The sequence below is a fragment of the Sciurus carolinensis genome, chromosome 16 (assembly GCF_902686445.1).
Source record: "Sciurus carolinensis chromosome 16, mSciCar1.2, whole genome shotgun sequence".
NCBI classification, from domain to species: domain Eukaryota; kingdom Metazoa; phylum Chordata; class Mammalia; order Rodentia; family Sciuridae; genus Sciurus; species Sciurus carolinensis.
In genome coordinates, this window is record NC_062228.1 from 65,090,823 (window position 1) to 65,112,897 (window position 22,075).

A 22,075-nucleotide genomic window follows, 5' to 3' on the forward strand; every position below is an offset into this window, starting at 1 on the left:
GCTCTACCGGAGCTGGAAAATCCCCCCCGCCTGGCCTTCCCAGCACTCTGCATCGTACAGTAGGGGCGCACAGCGCCCTGGGGGCCTGTAGGGGAAGAGGGAAAAGGGAAGGTGAGGTCTCAGCTTCCTGGACCCCCACCAGGGCTAGCACCAGGGCTAGGTCTAAGGCAGGTGTCCCAGTCTCAGGATACCTGGCACCGCTGGGCTCCTCTGGACAGTTTGCCGATTGAGAGCAAGTTCTCTGCAACCTGCTATTCAAAGTGCTGGGAACTCGGCATGCTGCAAAGAGAGAAACCCAGAGAGACCTTGGGGGACTGTGGAGGACATCCAAAACCAAGGCTCTAAGTATATCATGGTAAAATACCCATTACGTAAAAGTTACCACTCTCATTTAATGTGTACCCCTTAAAGTAGCATTCAGTACATTCAAACGGTGAAACCATCAACTCCCGTTGCAGAATGTTCTCATCACCCAAAGAAACCTCAATCCATTAGCAGTCACTCCCCATTCTTCCACCTCCAGCCCCTGAAATAAACCCCAATCCATTTCCTGTATCCATGGATTCACCTATTTTTGGACATTTTGTGGAAATGGGACCCTACAAAATGGGACCCATTACATCCAGCTCCTGGCACTTGGCCATAACACTTATAAGGTCTCCAGAGTGGTGATTCCCTGCTGTATGCACTCTCCGAGGTCTGCTCCAGTCAGGCCTTCTCCAGCATGTCTCCTCCCTGCTGACAGACCCATGCCCTGTCCCAGTCCTGGCCTCCTTCCACCTGGCTGCATCCTATGGACATATGGCCACTGCTTTCCCTCCCTCACCACCTTCTTTAGGCAGTGTTTCGGATGCTTCTGCCTTTTGCTGTTCTACTGTCTTTGGTTCTTCCATTTCTGGACAAGTTGGGCTATCTCTTCATTTCCACTCACTGGTGACCTCCATCAGTGACCCTTCCATAGGCAGATGACTTCCCCTGAATTCCAGAATCATGTTATCCAACGACTTACCCCAGGCTTCCCTGGCTATCTCAGAACTGAGATGTGCAGCACAGAACTCCCAGTCTTCTCCCCAGTACTTTCTCCACTCACCATCTTCCCCCATTGCTGCCGGTGGCCAGTGCATCCTCCAGGTTTCTCAGACCCCCAGACCTCCCAACCACCCTCAGTCTCACTCCTCAGACGTCACATGCACAGTGTCTGAGGAGTTCAGGACTTGGTGACACCTGGAGGCACCACCTCCAGCCCGGGTATTATAGCAGCCTCCTGCCTGTGCCCTAGCTCTGACCCTTGTTCCCTTTGCATCCGTATCCCTGGCCAGAGAGCCCTTTCAGCATAGATCAGTTCCTGCCATTCTTTTTTCTCATATATATTTTCAGTTGTAGATGGAACAATACCTTCATTTATTTTTATGTGGTGCTGAGGATCAAACTTAGTGCCTCACACATGCCAGGCCAGCGCTCTACCACTGAGCCACAGCCCCACCACCAGTTCCTGCCATTCTTGTGCTCCAAACCTTCCAACTTGCTCAGTGTCAAAAGCTACAGTCCTTAAACTTGTCTGCAAGGTCCTGTATGATGGTGCCTCCATTATTCCCTGACTATGTTTCCTACACCTGGACTCCTGGGGTCGCTCTGGATCCAGCACAGCACGCACGCTCTGCTCCTGCCTCGGGGACTCTGCAGAGGCTGTTTCTTCTCAGCGATGCTGCCCCCCATGTTCTCATGGCTCCTACTCCTCTTCCTCGGCTCCGCATGTGTGTGTACATGCATGTGGGTGTTCTAGGGAGTGAACTCAGGGCCCCAAGTACGCTAAGCACTGGGCTAAATCCCCAGCCCTCCTTCAGGCTTTTACACAAATGACTCCAGCTCCAGAAGGCATCCCTAGCTACCTGTGCCATGGCGGGGCCATCCTGTGTCTTCTAGGACATCTAGTGGCCTGCCTTGTCCCTACCCGCCAGGTGCCAGCAGCATACCCCACCCACTACCACCCTCCCCGTGGGATGCTGCATCCCACTGCCCAGAACAACACCCAGTCGACCTCAACGAATACTGCCATGGGCCAGGGTTAGCTCAGCAGGCCCTGGGCTCTGGAGAGAACCCCCCAAACATACATAAACACAGAGAACCTGTATGACACTAACAGTGAAATCAGGGAATGACCATCCCTACCCAGCAGATAATGGAGTTGAAAATAAGCATTAGTTGTTAATCCCAAATACCTGGGCAAAGTCTGGAAGTCGCTCTGTTCTTCCGTTGTTTTCTCTGTTTTGGTGACCATATCCCTCACATTGTCAACTTCCAAGAGCACAGGCAGGAGCATTTCCGAGGATGACCTGGCCTTGGCCAGGGGATGCTGGTTCGGCATCCCTTCAGGTTCTTGAGATATTCTCCCAGGTGACTGGGGTGTCCTGACCGAGCCCTGTGTCCTGACTGAGCCCTGGGTCCTGACTGAGCCCTGTGTCTTGATTGAGCCTGGTGTCCTGACCGAGCCCGGGGTCCTGACCGAGCCCGGGGTCCTGACCGAGCCCGGGGCCTTGACCGAGCCCTGGGTCCTGCCTGAGCCTGAGGTCCTAGAGATGGGAGCTGCTGGAATGGGAGCTTGCTGCAAGTCCTCCCACGGCAAGGCAGGCAGGGGGATGGGAACCTGGGGGTTACTGACTACCTTCGGGTTGTCAGAGGTTGGCACAGTGTGGAGGGTCATCTTAGAAGTCCCCACCGAGTCCCAGGGTGGCTCGCTCTCTGTCCATCGCTGCTGCAGGTTCTCCTTCACCCAGGTGTGTGACTCTGGCTGCTCTTTGACAATCACTGGTTGCCTCTCCAGAAGGGTCAGCTGGCTGGGACTGAAGGGCAGTGGGGCCTTGGTAGACACAGTGGATGTTCCAGAAGCCACTGAGAGCCAGGAGGGCAGTGAGACTGCAGGCATTCTCAAGTGCTTCTCTTTGGAGTTGGCTATGATCATCAGCTTGGCCAGTGCTAGCCCCTCCACAGAGAAGGGCCTGCTCTGCTCTGGCAGGGGACCCTCAATGACCATCTCCTTGGTCTTGATCCATCTCTTCTGACGCTCCACCTCCTTGGACTTCATGCCAGGCAGATCCAGGGACAGCTCCTCCTTCATCTTGCTGGCCCGGTCCTCCACCTTCCCTCTGCCCTTTAAGCCATCCAGGGTAAGCTCCCGGGTTTTGCTGACCAGGATGTCCTCAGACTCCTTCTTGGTTGTGGTGAAGGGCAGCTCCAGAGACATCATCTGGGTCCTCATCTCTACCTTATTTGTCTCCTGGGCTCCCAACAAGACTACGGTCTTGGGCTTCTCTTCAGACCTCTCAAGCATGTGTCCCCCAGAAACCCCCAATGGCAACACATCTAGCTTGGCAATGGCCTTCTCCTGCAAGGTAGATGGACCACCTGCCATCTGGTACTGGGGAAGTGAGGTCGGAGCCTTCTGGGATGGGGCAAGTGGGAACAGAGATTCCTTATTTGGGACAGGGGGACCAGCAGATACAGGCAGGGCCTTCTGAGATGGGGGTAGGGTCTTCTGGGGAGGGAAATATACAGCTGGATGCTTCCGGGATGGGTAAGGTATGGCTGGGGTCTTCTGAGGAAGAGCTGACGCAGGTGGCATCTTTTGTGATGGGCCACCTCCAGCTGTGGCCTTCCGGCCTGGAGCACGAGAAGCTGGGGCCTTCCGGGATGGAGCAGGTACAGCTGGCACCTTGTGGGACTGGTCGACGATGAACGGTGCTTTCAGCGACGTGGTTGGAGCGGATGCGGCCTTCTGGGAGAGTGGTGGGCCCTGGCCCTGCCGGGAGCCCATATTCCTGGCCTTGTCGCGGGGCCCAGGAAAAGAGATACGAGCTGGAAAGAGGTACCTGGGCGGAGGGTAGGGAGATGGACCCAAGGAGGAGGAGGACAAAGTGCTGGACTCCGGATCCATTAGTTCTTCAATGTCCTGCTTCCACAGCAGAGTCTCTAAGTGATCATAGGAGCCCGGGAAGGTGAAATCAGGGCTTTCGTTCGAGATACAGCGGGAAGGGTTTTTAATCACACCTCCCTTGCCTGTGGCCTCATCAGACTCAGATGTGACAGGCTGTAGACGGGTAGAAGGGTGAATGGTCAAGTTCAAGGGAGACCACAGACTCCTGCCCAAGTTCCCCTCCCCCAGGCCCAGGGGTCCAAACCCAGCTCTCTTCCCTCAGACCCAGGGGTCCAGGCCCAACCTCCTCCCTCAGACCCAGGGACCCAGGCCCAGCCTCCTCCCTGAGACCAGGATTCCAGGCCCCAGCCCTCCTCCCTCAGACCCAGGTTCCCAGGCCCAGCCTCCCATCTGAGACCCAGGGACCCAGGCCCAGCCTCCTCCCTCAGACCCAGGGATTCAGGCCCAGCCTCCTCCCTGAGACCCAGGGACCCAGGCCCAGCCCTCCTCCCTCAGACCCAGGGATCCAGGCCCAGCCTCCTCCCTGAGACCCAGGGACCCAGGCCCCAGCCCTCCTCCTTCAGACCCAGGGACCCAGGGACCTAGGCCCAGCCTCCTCCCTCAGACCCAGGGTTCCAGGCCCCAGCCCTCCTCCCTCAGACCCAGGGACCCAGGCCCAGCCTCCTCCCTCAGACCCAGGGGTCCAGGCCCAGCCTCCTCCCTCAGACCCAGGGGTCCCCTGGAGTGTAGCTGGCCTTAGAGGACTGTGACTGGTTGATGGTGTTGGAAATGATGCTGAAGATGGTGCGAATGGTGATGCTGGTTTTCCCTGGTGGGACAAAGTGGACAAAGCCCTTTGGGGAAGAAGAACCAGAGCCACGAATAGGTCCACACGTGGTAGCAGAGGGAGGGAGTCGCTCCTACCAGAAATGTGGATTTGGGTGTCGGATCTGTCAGGGTGGGCGTCTGGGTGGGACCTGCAGGAGCAATATTGTGGAACTTTGGTGGTATCCGAGCCAAAGACAGCCCCCCATGCTGACCCCCCGCCAGCAACAGGCCCCCGCCCACTTCTTTTCTGTGTCTCTCCTCTTATCGCCTGCATGCTCTAGCTGGGACCAGACGAGAGGCACGGAGTCACCCACAGCCTGAGACTTGAATCTTCGCTTGAGGGCCTGGCAGTGGGTGGGGAGAGGCAGTCAAGAAAGGGCAGCCCCATCCCAGTCCCTTGGTCCCTGGGCCCGTCCTGGCTGGCTCACCTTGGCTTTCTTCTTCTTCTTCTGAGAGGCCAGCATCTTATAAGGAAAGGTGGGCTCAGCAATTGCAACTGGAGAGAGAGCTGGAGAGAGAGGTGGAGAAAGGAGAGTCAGGGACTGAAAGGGGGAGCACACAGGGACTGGCCCTGAGGAGGACAAGGAGGCCCACCCAGAGGAGAGCAGGGGACCCAAGTGTCAGAGCTTCCACTGGGGAGGTACCTGGCCCATAGAGAAGGGTCTAACAGATGGCAGAGCCTGCTTACCTGTACGTTTGATGTGGGCTTGGTCCTGTGGACAGGGAGGGGGCAGTCAAGTGGGGTCACAGTCCCTGGTTTCTACATTTCCATTGCCCACCCAGCCAGCAATCTCATCCCCAGCCCCTCCACCCTTAGACTAAGTGGTATAGGCCCCCAGCCCCTTTGCTGGACTGGGGACTTTGGGTCCCAGTTCCTTGTGGAATTGGGACTGTGGTTCCCTAAAGCTTTCTGTCTGAGGTCTGTGTGTTGGGGCCCCACCTGGAGATGCCAGGTGGAGGCAGGCGCTGTGGCCAAGGACATATCCAGGGGGGGCGTGTGCAGGGTCCTGGGGGCCCAGGTGGTGGCAGGCTCCCGAAGCAGGTTGATGAGACGGATCCAGCGGTTGAACAGGAAGCCCACCTCATGGTCAGGAGCATCCAGCTCCAGGTAGTAGCAGCGGCCAGTGACCAGGCGCAGCTTCAGGCGCCAGGAGGACAGATCATGGACATATAGGTGGACAAGGTCTAGTGGGATCATCCTAGGGAAGCAGAGACAGCTGGCTAGAGCTGGAGGTGGGGAGGGCGTGGCAGGGATGGGGGCAGGAAGGCACCTGGTCAGGATGAGGCTCGAGGTGTCCCTGCCCTCTGGGGGCTGAGCGATCAGCAGGATGTCGGGCAGCATCAGGCCGGGCAGGGATGCAGCCACACCCATGGTCAGCCGGTTGGCTCTGTGATGCACGAACACTGGGCCCCCGCGATTGGTGACCTGGGGCAGCCAGGGAGAGGGGCTGGAACCAATCATTCCTCCAACACACCTCTAGCACCCTCAGGCTGAGCGCCCTGGGAACCCACCTCCCCAACCCTCTTAAACCCCCACCAGTCTTTCTCAACCCTCCTTCCCCCTCAGCCCCCAGGACACAGGGAGCAGGGGACCTGGACAAAGTTACTCTCGAACATGGGCAGCGGGCGGAGGGGCAGGTACTCGCCCTTCTGGAGGGTCTTCTGTAGCTCCCCCAGAATGGGGACCCACTTTGGAGGGCCCTGGTGCTGCTGGGCATGCCGGACGTTCCAAAGCCGGTTCATGGTGCCTGCAGGAGCATTGGGTGGGACAAATTAGGGACCCGGGACCCAGGCACACCCCTGTCCCCACCCGGGCCCACTGGCCTTGGCCCCTTGGGCTTCACAGGTGGTGGGAGCTCAGTGGTCACAGAGTGGGGCTTCCCCAGGGCTGGAAGACTAGGGCTGTGGCCATGGTCCTGCTGGGGTGGACAGCACTGAGCTGGGGGAGGAGCCTTTGGTGGAGGGCTTTGTGACCTCAACAGACACACAGGAGACTCTTCCTGGGCACTCGCAGGGGCCCTGCTCCAGGGATATGACCTAGAGTCTTTAGAGTGGGCATGGTTAAATCAAAACCCCAAGCCCCGGGTGGGCACTCCCCAGAACTAACCTTGGGACAATGCCAGGCCCCTGGAGTGTCTGTCTGGGTACTGTAAATGGACCATTAACCAAAGGAATCGCAGACCCAGCTCTGCCACTGGCCCCACTCCAGTCCCCGCATGGGTCCCAGATCCAGGCTGAGCCTCAGGGCTCTCAGGTCTAACACTGGGTGGACCACCTCCATAGACCTGAGCACGGCTGTGCAGAGTGGGATGCCAGTGGCTTCGGACCCAGTCCGACCCAGACCACAGTCTAGCCAAGTGACTGTGAGGACTGCAAGCCCAAACCTCAGTTTCCTCACCCATGAGAGGGGGCGTAGGCAAGGATCCAGAGGGATCATCTAAGTCAAGAGCCCACGCTCAGCACAGCCCAGGCAGGGGCTCAACCAACGGTCTTTCTCCGTCGGATGTTTTTTTTTTTTTTTTTTTTTTTTGATGGGGAGGGAAGACTGGCATTCCATCATTCTAAAAATAGTGTTTATTATTATTTTTAAATGTGTCATGCAAAATACAGTCATGGTAGAAATTCTGGAAAATACAGACAAGCGCAAACAATAAAAGTGACCCACATCCCATCTCTCACTTCCACCCAGAGTTAGCCATTGTCATTGTACTTCCCTCTAGCATTTTTGAAAGATTCATAAAGAGAAATGCAAAATCGGGGTCACTCAGTGGTTCTGCATCCTGCTGCTTCAGGCCACAGGGCATCTTTGGGTGTCTCCAGCATGTCTGAAGCCTCCCGTGAGCAGGAGATGCTGCTCCCTGCTGTGGGTACCATGTCTTATTTCACCATTTTCCCACAGCTGGGCATCTAGGTTGTTTCCAACTTGTCATAGGGATCAATGTCAAAATGAACAGCTACCAGCCTACAGCTCTGCCCATGCAGGTAACAGGGTAACCTTCTGGAACCTTCCATTAAATATTTATTGAACACCTATGCAGTGCTGGGCACCAGATGAGGCCCAGACCCCTGCCTCCGTAGAATTGTCTGAGTGGCTGACAATTAGGGGCAGCCTGGTGCATGGTTGCAATCTCTGCAGTCTCCCCTCCCCTGCTCTACCCACTCAGGACCTCTGCCTCCTGCTGCCCCAGGGACCCCAGCATCCAGGCCCCCAACCCTAAGAGAAGTCACCCCTAAGTGTATAGGTATGACAAGTTTAATTCCCCATTGTCTCACAAAGGTTTCTCACATTTCTGAATGAACACCCAGGCTTCCTTTCCCCCCTCCCCACCATAACATAAAAAGTAATTGTTTAATAAATAATATACACTCCTGCCCAGGCCCAGAAGGGTGGAAGTCAGGAAGACACTGTGGAAAGACTTCTTGGAGATCCAAGAATCCAGGATCCTGGTTCCCTCCTCCTTGGGGACCTGAGTTCACCTGCCTCCCATCCCCCACTCCTTAAATAAATAAGTATAAATAAGGCACAGGTGCCCCCCACCCAAGTCTCCTGGAGGGACTGTATCTAACTACGGTGGGTAATGAGAGGGGCTATCCCCTGACCTCACACCCTAAGTACTGAAATAAATAAATAAATAAGATGTGGCTTTTAAGGATGATGGTGGCTTTAGGTCCCAGGTCAGAGCCGAGTCTTCAGCAGCAGCAGCCCCCGCACGGCCCAGTCCAGGGTCAGGTGCAATCCCCCCAGGATGGCATGGGCGGCCCTGATGCCTCCCCAGGCTGAGGCAGGTGGGGCTAGGGGAGGCGCTGGTGGGTCTGGGGCTGTCTGGGGCAGGGCCAGGCGGGACATCTGTCAGGAGGGGACAGAGGTGAGAAAAAGTTAAGGAGTACAGTGGAGGTCTGGGGAAGGGGATATTTAGGGGCAGCCTGGTGCATGGTTGCAATCTCTGGTATGTGGGATGAGGTGTCAGGGAAGGAAGATCTTCGGGGACTAGAAAATTGAGACTGATATCAAAAGGTTGCCACCTTAAGGCTGGCCTCTACAGCCAAGTTTGAGTTTGGGAGTGAGATCTGCGGAGTTGGGGCTAGGATACTGGTGCTTTCTAGGTGAGGGCTGGGGCCTCTTGAGGTGGACAGGTCTGGAATCTTGGAGCTAGGTTTCTTGGGACAGTCTCTAGGGTCTGTGCACTCAGGTCTGGGGTCAGGCCCAGGATTCTCAGGTACAGGGTCTTAGATGTGGTGTCTCTAGGACCAAACTTAGAGACTCATGGGTGGGCTGGGATCTCAAGTCTGGGTCTCAGAGCTAGGAGCCGGAATTAAAGGTCAGAGGTCTTAGGAGTCAGATCCAGGAACTAGGGCCCAAAGTCCTCCAGTCTCTTTGGGACTTTGGAGGTTGGGTCTTAGAGACTTATCATCTCACAATCAAGATCTGAGGTTGACCTGTTTTTGATCAGGGAAGAGAGATATAGGGGCTCAGGGTCTAGGGTCAGCTGGTTTGAGATCTTGGGTCTCAGTGTTTGAGATCTAGGTGTGGAGTGGGTTGACTGGGTTGGGGTTGCTCAGGGTTGGGAGCTCTGGCTGGGACTTTGAGATGTCAAGATCTCAGGACTGAGGTCTGGGGCCTCAGGGTCATTGCCTTGAGGCTAGGGTATCCAAGTCTGGGGATGAGGATTTAGATGCTCACATCTCAGGACCTCAGGGTGAGAACCTTGGGTCTCAGGTTCTCTGAGTACAAGATCTGTAACTTCAGGGCAAAACCTCAGGCTTTGGGGTCTCGGTCTCAGGGAAAGGAGCCCTAGGGACACAAGGAGGCTCAGGGTTTCAGGGTGAGAGTTTGGGGCTTGGGGACAGTATTTTGGGGTCTGGAGTCTCAGGGCCACAGGACCCAGGATGTTTCAAGGTCAAGGTATCAGAGCAGAAATCAGGTTTGGGTCTGGATTTCTAGGGTCAGCCTGGGACCCTAGGATCTCAGGATTCAAAGTCTTGGGCCATAGGTTCTAGGGGTCTCAAGGATCAGGCCTGGTGGTATAAAATCTGGGCACTAAGGCATACCAGGAGCTGCAGCCTTCGCAGGAGCCGGTCCAGCCGAGCCTGCAGAGCACCCAGCTCGGGCTCCAGGGTCTTCAGGGAAGGGCCACCAGCCCTGCGCAGCCACTGCACATGCCGCAAGTATGAGAGCAGGTCAGCTCTAAGCCTAGTCAGCACACCTGGCAGCTGGGAAGCAGGGTGGGGCATCAGGGCACACCTAGTACATGTCTGCCCTGCCCCCAACCCCCCTTGCCCCCAAACCCCAATCCTTACCTGCAAGGCTCCAAGTGCCCCTGCACTCATGGCCAAGGTGGGCAGGGAATCCAGGTTGTGGTCTCCTTCTGCAGGGAATTTGTCTCTCTGGTGGGAAAGAAGTTGTGAGGGGCATCCCATTCCCCAACTCAGGCTTCAAATTCTCCCGGCCCCTGGCTCCCCCGTGCTGGGTGCCTGGAAGCCCTCCAGGTGGCATGCTGGAAGACTCCCCAGTGACTGTCATATCCGTCACTGTCCTTGCTCAGCCCATTCCCTCCAGTCTCCTACCAGCTGTGCAGCCAGCTGCCGAGTGTCCGCCAGGAGGGAGCGCGTCAGGAGCACCGCACTGTCCAGGTCTGCCCGAGGGTCTGGGGGAACTCGAGGGGGGCCAGGAGGTGGCCCGGGGGCAACGACTCTATCTAACCGGAGGCTCAGCACCACCAGGACCAGGTGGCAAACACCTGAAGGCAGGAGGGCACAGAGGGCTCAAGTTGGACAGCCAGGTCTGAGCGGGGAGGGCTGGGCTCCGCACTCCTGGTCCTCGGGAGGAGGGACTGGAGATCGGAGGCTCTGGGTGGAGCGCCCAGGGGCAGTTCGCCGGGCCCAGGCGGGCTTCCCTCTCCCTCCCTGACTCTGGCTGCCCCGCCCGTCGGAGCAGACGCGGCCCGGGGCGGGTAGACGGGCCGGGCGTCTCCCGTCCGCCCCCGGACGCCGGAATCTGGGCCCCGGGGCGGGGCATGAGGGGGGAGGCACAGGCCAGAACCTGCCCCCTCCCCGGCCCGGGAGCCCAAGCGGGCTGGGAGCAGGGGAAGGAGCTCGGATTGAGCCCCGGACGCACCAACCCATCCCCGGGGAGGCCCCCGAGGCCTCCCGCTAGGCCCGCCAGAGTAGGCGCGGGAGGCCGGGCCACAGCGCGGGGCGGGACTCGGGCGCACCTGGGCTGCGAGGTGCGGAGGGACGCGCACAGCCGGAGACAGGCGCTCGGGCCGCGGGGGCTCAGGCCGCGCGTTCGCCGGCTGCCCATCCCCCAGCTGCCCCGCCCACTCCCGAGATCGCTAGCCAATCAGCGCCCCCCAGGCCGCTGCGCTCCCTTATCACACCCCCAGCCCGCCCCCTGGTCCCCTCTGGCCGAGGCCCATCCTCCCGCCGCGTCCCCGCCGGCGGTCTGTCTGTGCGTCTGTCCTGCCGCCGTGTCTGTCTCTCCGAGCTCTCTGTCCGCACCCCTGTCTATCTCTGCTCCCCCTGCCTGGGATTGGTGCTCCCAGGCTTGCTCTCCTCTCCTAGGGCGCTCTGCCTCAGTTTCCCTCGCGGACCCTGTCTGTCGGGGTCCCAGGGCTCTTTGGGATCACCTCCCAGCGTCTGTCCCTCTGCCCCTGTCTGGCATGTTACTCTCTCTGCTGTCTGATTTGCCCTTTCATCTGTCTCTTGCTCATCTCTCCTCTTGGCTCCTACTTTCTCTGAATATCCTTTTTCTCTCTCTCTGACTCCCTCTCTCCTCTGTCCCTCTCTGTCTCGGCTCTGGGTCTGCTTCTCACCCTCCCCCGCCGGTGATGCCTCCCTCCCTCCCTGTCCCCCACCCCATGAACTGGAACCAACTTACAGTTCATGTCCCCACAGGCCAGGGGTTCCCCAAGGCAGGGGGCAGGGATCCCCGGGGCCTTTAACCCTTCCCTGTCCGCTGCCGGGGGGAGCCCCGGGGGTCAGCTGGGCCGCGGCCTGGGGAGGGGAGGCATGTGCGTGTGAGCAGCAGGGGCCGCGGCAGTGAGGGAGTGTGTGCGCCTGGGGGGTTATATAGGGGGCCGGGGCGGGCGGGCGGGGGGCAGGCGGCAGGGGAGGGCGGCCTGACACATCCTGACTCACCCTCCCTCCTGCCTTTTCCATTCAGACGAGCCGGCTGCCTAGCAGGGCTCACACCGCCTTGCTCGGAGGAGGGCACGGAAGAAAAAGTTGGAAAAGTTGAAAAGTGAAGGGGGGGGTGGTCGGAGAGGGGCTGGTGAGGTCATTGGCGTCCCCTCCCTCCACCTCCACCACCAGGGCAGACACATGTGGCTCAAGAGCTGGGGCCCGCTGTGGGTGGGGGTCTGGCTGGACCAGGAAGGGCAGGAGAGGCAAGCCACAGGCCTGGGGAGATGGAGCTGGGAGGAGAGTTAAGGGACAGAGACACAGAGAGATGGGGGCACTGGGACAGAGACGGAGCCTCTGAGACAGAGGCAGGGAGACAGGCAGAGAGGGAGAGTTGGGATGGAAATGGAGGCCGTTTGAAGCGGATGGGGAAACAGTGATGCAGAGACAGACACACAGAGTGGACACCAGAAGTGTGCACTGCAGAGGCTGAGAGGACGCAGAAGAGAGAGTGGAACGAACGAAAACCGCAATGACTTCTGGGAACCCAGAGACCCCAAGAGAACAAGGGACGGGGACATCAAGGCTTGTAGAGAGAAGAGGCAGACTGCAGAAGAATGCCTGGGTGACAGGGACTGAGAGGCCTGAGACGTCTATAGAGAAAGGAGACAGATAATAGATTAGGTGCTGAGATGCGGGGACTCAGCAAGGGGACACAGACAAAGGCAGGTAGACACAGGGCCTAGAAAAGACCAGAGACAGCGCCAGGGCCCCAAAGAACGAGGCAGCCAGGTATTCTGCAGAGGTGGGACTCTGTGCCTCAGCTTCCTCGTGTGTGGGTTGGCGGTAATGAGGGTACCCCCGCCCTCAAACACCACAGCGAGAGTGTGAGCTCATCACCCACATCAAGCACAAGGTGGCCCTGGATAAATGACGACCACCCCTACTCCCGTTAAACCATTTCATTAACAATCCAGGGAGACAGAGATGTAGCCACAGAGAGACGAGATGGTGAGTGGGTGAGATGGGGCAGAGAGGACAGGGACATCCCCAGGCCAGGGTGCTGGAGAACTGAAGGATGTCACACAGAGATGGAAACAGGAGAGGCGTCCAGGCAGGAGAGGGACACAACATGGAGGACGGAGCAATGCAGTGGGTAACATCAGAGAAACAAGGGGCAGAGATGGCCCAGGATTCACAACCCAAAAAGGGAGGGTCAGAGACATCAACCCAAATTCCCAGGCATCTCCTCCCCAGAATGGAGATGGTAAGGAAAGATGGAATCAGACTGAGCACAGGTGACAAGGACTTCCAAAGCTTTCTGCAGGCCCCATGCTGGCCTCTGAGACTGTGCTGCCCTGGGAGGGGGACTGTGGGATTGAATGGAAGCTGAATGTTTCCCCCTCCCCGTCCACCCCACAGCGAGAGGGACTGCTTAGGTCTCTAAGGAGATGAGGTCACAGCCCCCCACAGTAGGACATGACCTCATCTCCTCAGGTAAGGTTTTTCTCTCCCTTTCTTGGCCACCCCATCAAGGGCCCCCCAGGGGCCCTGCCCAGCCCTGGCTCCCACTGGGACCCAGGCCTCTGACCATTGGGTCCACACCCCACAGGGGGCCTGTTTCCGGCTGACTCAGCGTGGGGGGCCCAAGGCTGCGTCAGTGAGGGGAGAGCTGACGTAGCCCCCCCCCCAGACCGGCAGGGCCAGCCAAGGTGACTCAGGCCACCAGCCTGGGGGACGGACTGGCCTGAGGGGATGGGGGACTGGGCCTGGGGCCAGCCCTGGAGCAACACAAGGGATCTGGGAATGCCAGCCCTTCCACCCACAGATATCCAGGAATCTCACCCCAGCCCCCTCCCAGACACAGGGGTCCTGCTCTCCCACCTCCTCCTTCAGACCCAGGGGTCCGAGCCCTAAGCCCTGTCTGAAGACAGGTGCAGGAAAATTCGGGGCCCTTCTGCACTCTTTGTGGGGAAGGTCACAAGTCTAGGTCAAATGAGGGGTCCGGGCTGCTGTCAGTCCTGCCCTGGTCCTCCCCCTGGGGGTACCTGCAGGGGGACGGCAGCATGCTTGGGGTGCCTGGGTCTTCCCAGGGCAGGGTGGGGACACCTTGGGTCACTTCTATGGAAACGATAGCAAAAGACAGACTGAGACTGACTTAGAGACAGGGTTGGGGAATCCCAAGAAATGACATGACAGAAACAAGTGGAGAGAGATGGACCACAAAGGACCTAGAGTAAGAAGACACCCCAGAAAAGAAGGGTGCGGGGAGACCAGCGTGGGGCTCTGAAGCAGAGTGGGGAGAAGGTCCCAGAAGCCCTCTGGTGGCCACAGATCTCGGGGGAGGGGCCCCTGCTATGTGGGAGTGGGCCGGGGTCCTTGCTCTGCTGGCCCCTGGTGAGGTTGCGCTGGCTGGGTGTGATGGCAACAGCTCCCAGGCTGTGTGTGTCCGTCTGTCTGTCCCCGGGGGGTCCTGTCTAGCCTCTGGGGGTGACGGGGCGGACCAGCCACAGAGGCAGCCCAAACCTGTCATTAGCGGTGAGGGCCGTGACAACCGGACCCCCCCAGCCCAAGCCGCGGTCCAGGGCCAGTCGGCCCCGCCCCCCACCCCCTCCTTGATCCCTGAGGAATCCCGGGAATTGGGAAGTGGGTCCAGATGGTGTTGACACAGGAAATGGTCAGCAGCTGCCAGGCCTCAGCCCCACAACCCCTCTGACCCCCACCCCCGGCCCCCTGCTGAGCCCCTCTGACCTGTGTCATCTCTGACGGAGGCAGCAAGGGCCCACTCAGCACCCAGGAGGATGTTTACAGGAGACATGGGTATGAAAAGGAGTCAGCCCTGTGGGCTTTTTGGGAAATGGGATCTGGTCTTGGACCCCTCCTCCCTCTGACCAGGACTCCAGGCCCCCAACCTCCTCCCTCTGACCAGGACTCCAGGCCCCCAATCTCCTCCCTCTGACCAGGACTCCAGGCCCCAGCCCTCCTCCCTCTGACCAGGACTCCAGGCCCCCAACCTCCACCCTCTGACCAGGACTCCAGGCCCCCAACCTCCACCCTCTGACCAGGACTCCAGGCCCCCAACCTCCTCCCTCTGACCAGGACTCCAGGTCCCCAACCTCCTCCCTCTGACTAGAACTTCAGCCATCCTCCTTCTGACCTGGGATCCAGACCCTAGTCTTCCTCCTTCAGACCCAGGTCCAGGTCCCAGCCCTCCTCCTCAGACCCAAGAGTGCTGGGCCAAAGCCAGAGTGCCCACAGGCACTGAGGTTCCCTCCTTACTGTGCTGAGTGGTCACTGAGATAGGATAAACTAGGGTCATTGTCCCTACCCAGTCCCTAATCTGGCTTCCTCTCTTTGGAAACCTGGCCCCTTGACAGTCATTGTGAACAGGAAAAACAGCAAGGACAACTTGAGGTTCTCCAGTGGGACATTCTCCTTTAACAGGTGGGGACACTGAGTCTCAGATAGACATGGGGGGCCTTGCTCTTGAGGCACCTAACAGCAGCTGAGCAGCTCCGGCCCTATGTCTTCAAGGCTGGACCAGCCCCATGCCTGGCTGAAGGTTCCAGAGAGAAGGCCAGGTCTGGTGGAGGTGGAAAGGCCTCTAGGTCCACCTGCTGGGGCTCTGTCCAGTCTCCTGGTTGCTGGGGGAACCTTCCCTAACAATGGAGCTCAGTGAGACCCTCCTCCCCTATGACCATGGGCCCCTCCCTCCGGTTGCTAAGGGGACAGACGTCCTAGCCACGAGCTTTCCTGAGACTGGGCCACCAGAGCTGCCTTCCCAGCCTCTGGTCAGGGAGGAAGCGTTCTCCAGCACGGAGACCTGATCCTCCCCTCGGCGCTGGGTGGGCTGATGAGAGGGAGGTGGCTAGCCCCTGGCTCCTGCTCGTCTTCTCCTTCTTTCTGGAGTTCTTAAGGGGGTTCTCTAAAGTTCAAGGCCCCCCACCCGCCCCTTCCACCTGGGTGCTAATGGGGTCCCTCTTGCCCAGACATGACACGGCCCCTGGGACCCTCCCTGCCAAGCCCTTGCTGAGGGGACTCCCTGGCAACAGAACTCAGAATCCTGGGCTTAGGGCAGCAGGGCGGGGCTGGCCGTTGCTTGGTGATGTCCTTCAAGGCCATTCCCCACAGAGGCCCCAGGGCTCTGGGAGGTAACATGGTGGGCTCAGGGATTCCAGCGTTGGGCCTTTTCCTGCTGATGCAGGGCTCAGTAGGTGAGGGGGCTCATGAGGCGGTCAGGGGCTGAGGAGCGGGCCACCCTGACCTCCATACAGATGCCTGACACCACCCTTTTCTCTCACAGATGGGAATGGAATCCAGGGATTCTTCTATCCATGGAGTGAGCGGGAACTGAACTCCTGATTGCCTCAAGGGAGAGGGAACCCAGATTAGAGTTTAGGGTCTAAAAGGGAGGAAGGCTGGGGTCCAGACTCCTGGGGCTGAGGGAAGAGGGCTGGAGCCTGGACCCCTGAGTTTGGGGGAGGTGGACTTGAACCCTTGGGTCTGAGGGAGGAGGGCTGGGGCCTGGGCCCCTGGGTCCTGCACACTGGACTTCTGGGTCTGAGGGAGGAAGGCACCTGGAGCCCTGGGTCTGAGGGAGGAGGCTGGGACCCGGACTCCTGGGTCTGGGGAAGGAGGCTGGGGCCTGGAGCCCTGGGTCCTGCATGCCAACACTGGGCAGGCAGCCCCATCCTGGCCTGGCCCTGTCTGGCCTGAGGATGTGCCTGCTATGATTCCCCAGGCTGTGAGGGAGATGTGTGGGATAGGGAGAGCTGTGGGGGTCAGGCAGCCATCGAGAACCCCAACCTCTGTCTGCGCCTGCGATGCTGCTACCGAGATGGTGTCTGCTACCACCAGCGTCCTGATGGTGAGCGGTCAGGAGGGGTACTGGGCTGGGGGCTGTTGGATCCCCAGGACTCCAACCTCCCTCTTTCGTGCAGAGAGCATGCGCAGGAAGCACATGTGGGCACTGGGCTGGACCTGTGGTGGCCTGCTCTTCCTGATCGCTGGCATCTGCCTGTTCTGGTGAGTAGGGTGGGGCTCAGGTGGTCCCTGCACCCTGAAGCACAGGCTAGTGGGCCAGGCTGAGCGTGTCCCCTCCCCACCAGGTGGGCCAAGCGCCGGGACATGCTGCACCTCCCACCGTTCCTGAAGGGCAAATGCGGCGACCTGTCGAGGACAGTCTCGCTGCTGTCCAAGGACCGCGGGTCAACGGAGAAGAAGTCGTCCGCAGGCAGCATGCAAACCCCGGCGGAAGGGGGGGAAACCGAAGGGGAAGGGGAGGCGACGGAAGGGGGCGAGGAAACAGAGGAGGGGGGAGACTAGGGGCCTCCCCAGGGGACCCCTCAATATAGACATGGCATACAGGTGTGTGTCTCATTTCTGGGGGCCGCGGAAGCAGGTGACTCAGGGTGAACCTGGGGCAGGGTGCCTGTGCTTGAGGAGCTTGGGGGTCAGAACTGAGAGCTGGGCTCTGTGAGCATAGGGGTGAGCCGAAGGGGTCTGCAGTGACAGCATTCGGGGTCAGTGGGGTGGATCTGAGCTCAGTGGTCCTGGGCTGAGGGGGACATAGGTGTAGGGGCTGGGGCAAATGGGGACTGCGGGGTGCCTAAGCAGGACGTGGACTCACACAGCCGTGGAAATGTGCCCTCAGCTGTCCTGCTGCAGGACAGTGACCGACCAGTGCTCCCTCCAGCCCTTTGTGCTGCTTGCCCCCTGACTGAGCTGGGCAGGGGCACCGGTGCAGACTGGGAGCCAAAGTCCTGCGGAGGACTTTGGCTCCCAGGCTCCCCATGACCGCTGAACATTTCCTTAGAAATATGCTGCCATGTCCCCCTGCAGGGTGCCAGGCCTGTACCAGCTGCCTTGCATGTTTCACCCAGTAAACATCTGAAAACCCGGGGTGCCTGTGTCTGTTTCTGGGAGGCCCCAGACCACCTTGGGGCACCAGGTGCAGGGGTGGGGATCTGGGCTTGAGGTCCTTCCCTTCTCTGTTGCCCTCTGCTGCCTTTAAGCTCCATTTTCCTCAGGGGCTTCCACCCCACCCAGCACGGTCCCTCTCCCAAAAAGGCAAGAGGTATTGTAAGGCAGAGCTGTTTATCCAAATGAGGACACTGGGGGACAGGTGGGTACACTGGTGGTCGGCTGGTGCAGGGGGCACTTCTCAGTCGAGTCCTGACTGGTGAGGTCGTCTGTAGGAGGGAGGGTGGGGTTAGTGACTGCTCAAGACTGCCTCCTCTCCATCCCAATGTCCCAGGCCCCTACCCAGTGGCAGGGTGGGGGCAGGGAGCCCCTCACACTCGGATGCACATTCTTGCTCACTTGCATCTTTGTTCCTGCATCCCTCCCCATCTGCTGCAGAGACCCCCATGCATACATGCATGCGTGAACATGTGTGCCTTCAGCCCACTGGAATTCACTGGTACAAGAAGAGGGGATCAGAGCCAGGGAGAGGCAGAGATGAGAGCGACAGGCACAGAGACAGAAAGACCTGGGGAGACAGAAACACAGGGACAGAAGCAGAGGCGAGGAAAGCAAAGATAGACAAGGGGAGAAATAACAATGGGGGTGGCTCTGCCCCTCTTCTAGTTTTGGCCTCAGAGGGATAAGGGTGCTACAGAGGTAGAACATGTCCTTTGTCAAAATTCAAGTTTCGGCTGGAGGCACCATGGTGTGGCACACACCTATGATCCCAGTTACTGGGGAGGCTGGGGCAGTGGGACTGCAAGTTCAAGGCCAGCCTCAGCAACTCGGGGAGAGCCTGTCTCATAATGAAAAATAAAAAGGGCTGAGAATGTAGCTCAGTGGTAAAGTAACTCCTGGGCTCAATCCTCAGTACCGGGGCAGGGGCACCCCAAACAATACCTCACCCTCCCAGTAGGAGGGACCCTTGTCTGAATGGGTCACTTTCCCTCTGAGAGGGGCCTGTGCTCACGGCAGCAAGGTCTAAGGCTCTGGGGGTGGTTCAGCAGTGCAGGTCTACTAGGCTGTGGTGGCCTTGTGGGCAGCGTCAGGGATTTTCAAGGGTCATTTTAACTACAGAGGGTCCCTCTGCATGATATGCCAAATTTTGCAACAGCTCATGTTTCACCCACACATATAGTTGTTCATCTTTTTTATTCCCCTAGTGCTGGGGATTGAACCCAGGGTCTCATGCCTGTTAGACAAGCATATGACTACACCCCCAGCCCTTTTATTTTCTTAAATTTTGAGACAGGGTCACACTAAGTTGCACAGACTGACTTTGAACTTGTGATCCTCCTGCATCAGCCTCCGAAGTAGCTGGGGTTACAGGTGTGCACCACTGTGCCTGACTCTATCCTTCCTTCCTTCCTTTCCTTTTTTTTTTTTTTTAAGACACACATTTATTTAGGTATGAGTGTTGGCTTTCTTGAGGAAGAAGGAAGGCTTTTGGCTCTATTCTTTCTCAAACCAGCTTACCCATTTGAACTCAGATATGATATATATGATCATATCAGATAGGATATGATGAGTGACTACTTAGTCAATTCTCACAAGTAGTATCCAACTAGTATGATTCTGGATGCATAGGAGGAGTCCAGTCATCACAGAGCATATCTCCGGGATCAAGTCTTTTACGGGGCCCCCACGTGGAACACGGAGCCACTCATCCATCCATCTACCACCCATCAGTTCAAACATCCACCCACACACCCATTCAGCCAAACCACTCACCCACTCATCCATCTACCCACCCACAGCTGCCCACTAAACAACCAATCCACACACCCACCACCCCTCAACCAACTGGTCCATTCACCCATCTACTTACTGACCCACCTACCCATCTACTCACTCAGTCACCAACATTTATTGGGTTCATACTTTTTGCTGGGGCAACATTAGGAACAAAGACAGCAAAACCCAAGTCTTACCCTTAAGGAACTCTCTGGCAGTGGGGGAGACAGTGCCAACACACAATGGACAGTCATCCAAGCAAAACGGGTAGCTCAGACAATAGGAAGACCCAGAGGAGGACAGAGGTGAGCTGGTGCTTAAAGCATGTACAGGAAGTGTCTGGGTGGTGTGCAGACAGCAAGGGCACTCCCCATGTAGAGGGGATGAACAGAGGCCACTTGTTGGGGGAGAGCCTGGCTGGCTGTGGGCTGGAGTGATATAACTGCAGAGAAGGCAAGAAAAGTGGCTTCATGCCAGTGAATGGCCTGGACTGAACCAGAAGGCAAGAGGGACCCACAGCAGGTCCTTGAGCAGAGGCAGGCAGGCAGGCTGAAGTGTGTTAAGGGAAGGGGATACAGTAGTAATTCCTCCTCATCTGTGTGGGATACGTTCTGACATTCCCGGGATGCCTGAAACCACGGATAGCACTGAACCTTACACACTAGAAGGTGAAGGAGGGAAAGGGGAGGGAGTGAGGGTGGTTTCACTCCTGCTTCAAGTTGGTCCTTCTCACTCTCCCCTCTCCTAGGGCTACTTGTCAGGAGAATCGGAGCTCCTCCTCCTATGTGCTGTGTGACTTTGGGCAAAGGCGGCAACATCACTGGCCTCAGTTTACGCACGGCAGAATGGGGGTAATATCAGCAGTGACCTCAGGCACCCAATTCCACCGAGAGGATTAGATGGGGGCTGGCGCGCCTGAGGTCGGCTTGAGGGTGGTATCTCCGAGTGCGGGGTGGGGGTGCCTAACCTTGACTACCCCAACTCCGGATTCATCTCCAGTTGCGAGGTTCATTCGTCCCGCCAAGTCTGCATCTACGCCGACGGTCTCTGAGTCTCCATCCCTATGAGTTTCTGCTACCCTGTCTCTGTCCCCTCCAGACTCCGTCTCCTCGGGTGCCTGTCTCCCTCGCCAATCGTGGTCGCCATCTCTCTCGGTCTGTTTCCACCTCCATGTATCCGCCCGACTCCGCTCACCTGGGGCTCACTCGCTGCCGGTGCCTGCCGTCCCCGGCCCGGCCTCGAGCGTGGCGAGCTGCAAGCGCACGCGGCGGGCGCCGGCGGCCGGAGGCCGGGGCGCGCGGGCGGCTGGGCGCGCTCCGAGGGAGCCGGGCGCGGCGCGAGGGCCAGCGGCGGGCGCCGACCAGCGGCGGGACAGCTTGCGCGCCAGGCGGGCTAGCGCCGAGGGCCGCAGGCCGTAGTCGCGCTCCAGCTCCTGGCGCGAGATCTCGATGTTGCCGGTGTACCAGAGGATCCAGCCGAGCAGGCTCAGGAAGACCAGCAGCGCGCCCGAGTAGATGAGTAGGTCGCCAAAGTCGCGGCCGCGCACCTGCAGTTGCGCGAATACGCCGGTCAACAGAGCCGCCATGCCCGCCACGTCCAGCGCCACGGCCAGTAGCAGCGCCATTCGGCAGCGGCCCAGGCCTGCCGCAGGCGCTAGCGCCTTTGCGGATGCCGTTACCGGCGGGGCACCTTGCGAGGCGCACGCCACCGGCACCGCCGCCATGGCTTTGCCTTGCCAGCCGCGCGCTCCCGGAGAGAGCGTTCCGGGGTGCGGCCGCCCGGGGCGGGGTCTGGGGACGGAGCCAGGTGTACCCAGCGCCCGCTGGGTCACCTGAGCTGGGCCGGGCGCGGCGGCCCGGGCGCCTGGCTGAGGGTCTGTGCAGGCCCGACCCTCAGGGTCCTGTGCTGGGGCAGCAGGCCCACAGATATGGCTGACCCCGGACCCCCACCATGCGTCAAGGAGAGCGAGGCGAACTCCTGGTCGAACTTCAGGGTGCCACGGTGGAGGCAGCCGGGCGTTGTTCTGTTCAGTGCCTGCCTCCCCAGGCCCTCTGTGTATCAGACACCAATAGTGGGACTACTGGGGCTAAAAACTAGCAGCTAAGGGCCCTGGACTCCAAGGAGCACTGGGACGCCGAGAATAGCGGCCGTAAGGGAGGAAACACGGCTTCGGGAGCGTTTCTTTATCTCACTTATTTTTCTTTTTGTGGTACTGGGGATCAAACCCCCAGGCCTCATGCATGCTAGCATAGCGCTCTTTACCACTGAACTACACTGCAGCTGAGTTCTTTTCTCTCTACCGTGAGACTTCTGGAGCCTGGGTTGCCAGCCTTCCCTGGGCGCAAAGATGAAATTCCCTCACTGGAGGGGCTGACCCCGCCATCAGACCTAGAGTGTGCTAATGGACATAGCAGGACAAGCCCCAACGTCAGGGCTCAGTGACAGTGAAGCCCAAGGGCACAGATGTGGACCTGACAAGCCCCCCCCTGCCCCCCCCCTCCCCCCCGCCCTCAAGGAGCT

General features: G+C 58.9%; 4 protein-coding genes across 9 annotated transcripts; 1 reads left to right on the forward strand and 3 right to left on the reverse strand.

Annotated features, from left to right (window-relative positions):
- Position 1: 1 nt before the first annotated feature.
- Positions 2–9,924, reverse strand: Garin5b (golgi associated RAB2 interactor family member 5B). 2 transcript variants are annotated; one of them, XM_047528735.1, is made up of 12 exons: positions 9,788–9,924; positions 6,332–6,486; positions 6,010–6,164; positions 5,820–5,937; positions 5,427–5,451; positions 5,167–5,246; positions 4,979–5,082; positions 4,835–4,887; positions 4,666–4,739; positions 2,220–4,084; positions 192–279; positions 2–85 (listed from the first exon to the last, which is right to left on the reverse strand). In XM_047528735.1, the coding sequence occupies exons 2-11, from the start codon at positions 6,479–6,481 to the stop codon at positions 252–254; spliced, it is 2,652 nt and encodes an 883-aa protein (XP_047384691.1). In that variant the 5' UTR covers positions 6,482–6,486; positions 9,788–9,924; the 3' UTR covers positions 2–85; positions 192–251. The 2 variants fall into 2 exon arrangements, with proteins under 2 accessions (XP_047384691.1, XP_047384690.1); XM_047528734.1 differs by having other exon boundaries at positions 5,679–5,937.
- Positions 7,309–20,741, reverse strand: Il11 (interleukin 11). Of its 5 annotated transcripts, none has more exons than XM_047528841.1 (5): positions 20,523–20,741; positions 10,304–10,476; positions 10,037–10,123; positions 9,788–9,949; positions 7,309–8,585 (listed from the first exon to the last, which is right to left on the reverse strand). In XM_047528841.1, the coding sequence occupies exons 3-5, from the start codon at positions 10,064–10,066 to the stop codon at positions 8,415–8,417; spliced, it is 363 nt and encodes a 120-aa protein (XP_047384797.1). In that variant the 5' UTR covers positions 10,067–10,123; positions 10,304–10,476; positions 20,523–20,741; the 3' UTR covers positions 7,309–8,414. The 5 variants fall into 5 exon arrangements, with proteins under 5 accessions (XP_047384797.1, XP_047384800.1, XP_047384796.1 ...); XM_047528844.1 differs by lacking the exon at positions 20,523–20,741 and adding an exon at positions 11,876–11,895; XM_047528840.1 differs by lacking the exon at positions 20,523–20,741 and adding an exon at positions 11,616–11,761.
- Positions 10,135–17,182, forward strand: Tmem190 (transmembrane protein 190). The gene is made up of 6 exons (XM_047527263.1): positions 10,135–10,369; positions 15,302–15,438; positions 16,161–16,196; positions 16,599–16,724; positions 16,798–16,882; positions 16,966–17,182. Exons 2-6 carry the CDS (start codon positions 15,381–15,383, stop codon positions 17,180–17,182), a joined length of 522 nt encoding a protein of 173 aa, XP_047383219.1. The 5' UTR covers positions 10,135–10,369; positions 15,302–15,380.
- Positions 17,937–21,342, reverse strand: Tmem238 (transmembrane protein 238). Its single transcript, XM_047528848.1, has 2 exons — positions 20,750–21,342; positions 17,937–18,048 (listed from the first exon to the last, which is right to left on the reverse strand). The coding sequence occupies exon 1, from the start codon at positions 21,276–21,278 to the stop codon at positions 20,757–20,759; it is 522 nt and encodes a 173-aa protein (XP_047384804.1). The 5' UTR covers positions 21,279–21,342; the 3' UTR covers positions 17,937–18,048; positions 20,750–20,756.
- Between the last annotated feature and the right edge of the window lie 733 nt (positions 21,343–22,075).

What these genes read in the sequence shown, in the direction of transcription:
- Tmem238 (XM_047528848.1), bottom strand. Translation starts at nt 21,278, where the DNA reads ATGGCGGCGGTGCCGGTGGCGTGCGCCTCGCAAGGTGCCCCGCCGGTA.
- Tmem190 (XM_047527263.1), top strand. Translation starts at nt 15,381, where the DNA reads ATGTCTTCAAGGCTGGACCAGCCCCATGCCTGGCTGAAGGTTCCAGAG. An exon ending in GGTTCCAGAGAGAAGGCCAG is followed by an intron (nt 15,439 to 16,160) that starts GTCTGGTGGAGG and finishes TTTCTCTCACAG; the next exon opens with ATGGGAATGGAATCCAGGGA. An exon ending in GGGATTCTTCTATCCATGGA is followed by an intron (nt 16,197 to 16,598) that starts GTGAGCGGGAAC and finishes ATGATTCCCCAG; the next exon opens with GCTGTGAGGGAGATGTGTGG.
- Garin5b (XM_047528734.1), bottom strand. Translation starts at nt 6,481, where the DNA reads ATGAACCGGCTTTGGAACGTCCGGCATGCCCAGCAGCACCAGGGCCCT. An exon ending in AGAAGAAGAAGAAAGCCAAG is followed by an intron (nt 5,083 to 5,166) that starts GTGAGCCAGCCA and finishes ACCCACTGCCAG; the next exon opens with GCCCTCAAGCGAAGATTCAA. An exon ending in CACCCAAATCCACATTTCTG is followed by an intron (nt 4,740 to 4,834) that starts GTAGGAGCGACT and finishes TTGTCCCACCAG; the next exon opens with GGAAAACCAGCATCACCATT.
- Il11 (XM_047528840.1), bottom strand. An exon ending in GGCAGCTGGCTGCACAGCTG is followed by an intron (nt 10,124 to 10,303) that starts GTAGGAGACTGG and finishes CTTTCCCACCAG; the next exon opens with AGAGACAAATTCCCTGCAGA. An exon ending in GGGCACTTGGAGCCTTGCAG is followed by an intron (nt 9,950 to 10,036) that starts GTAAGGATTGGG and finishes CCTGCTTCCCAG; the next exon opens with CTGCCAGGTGTGCTGACTAG.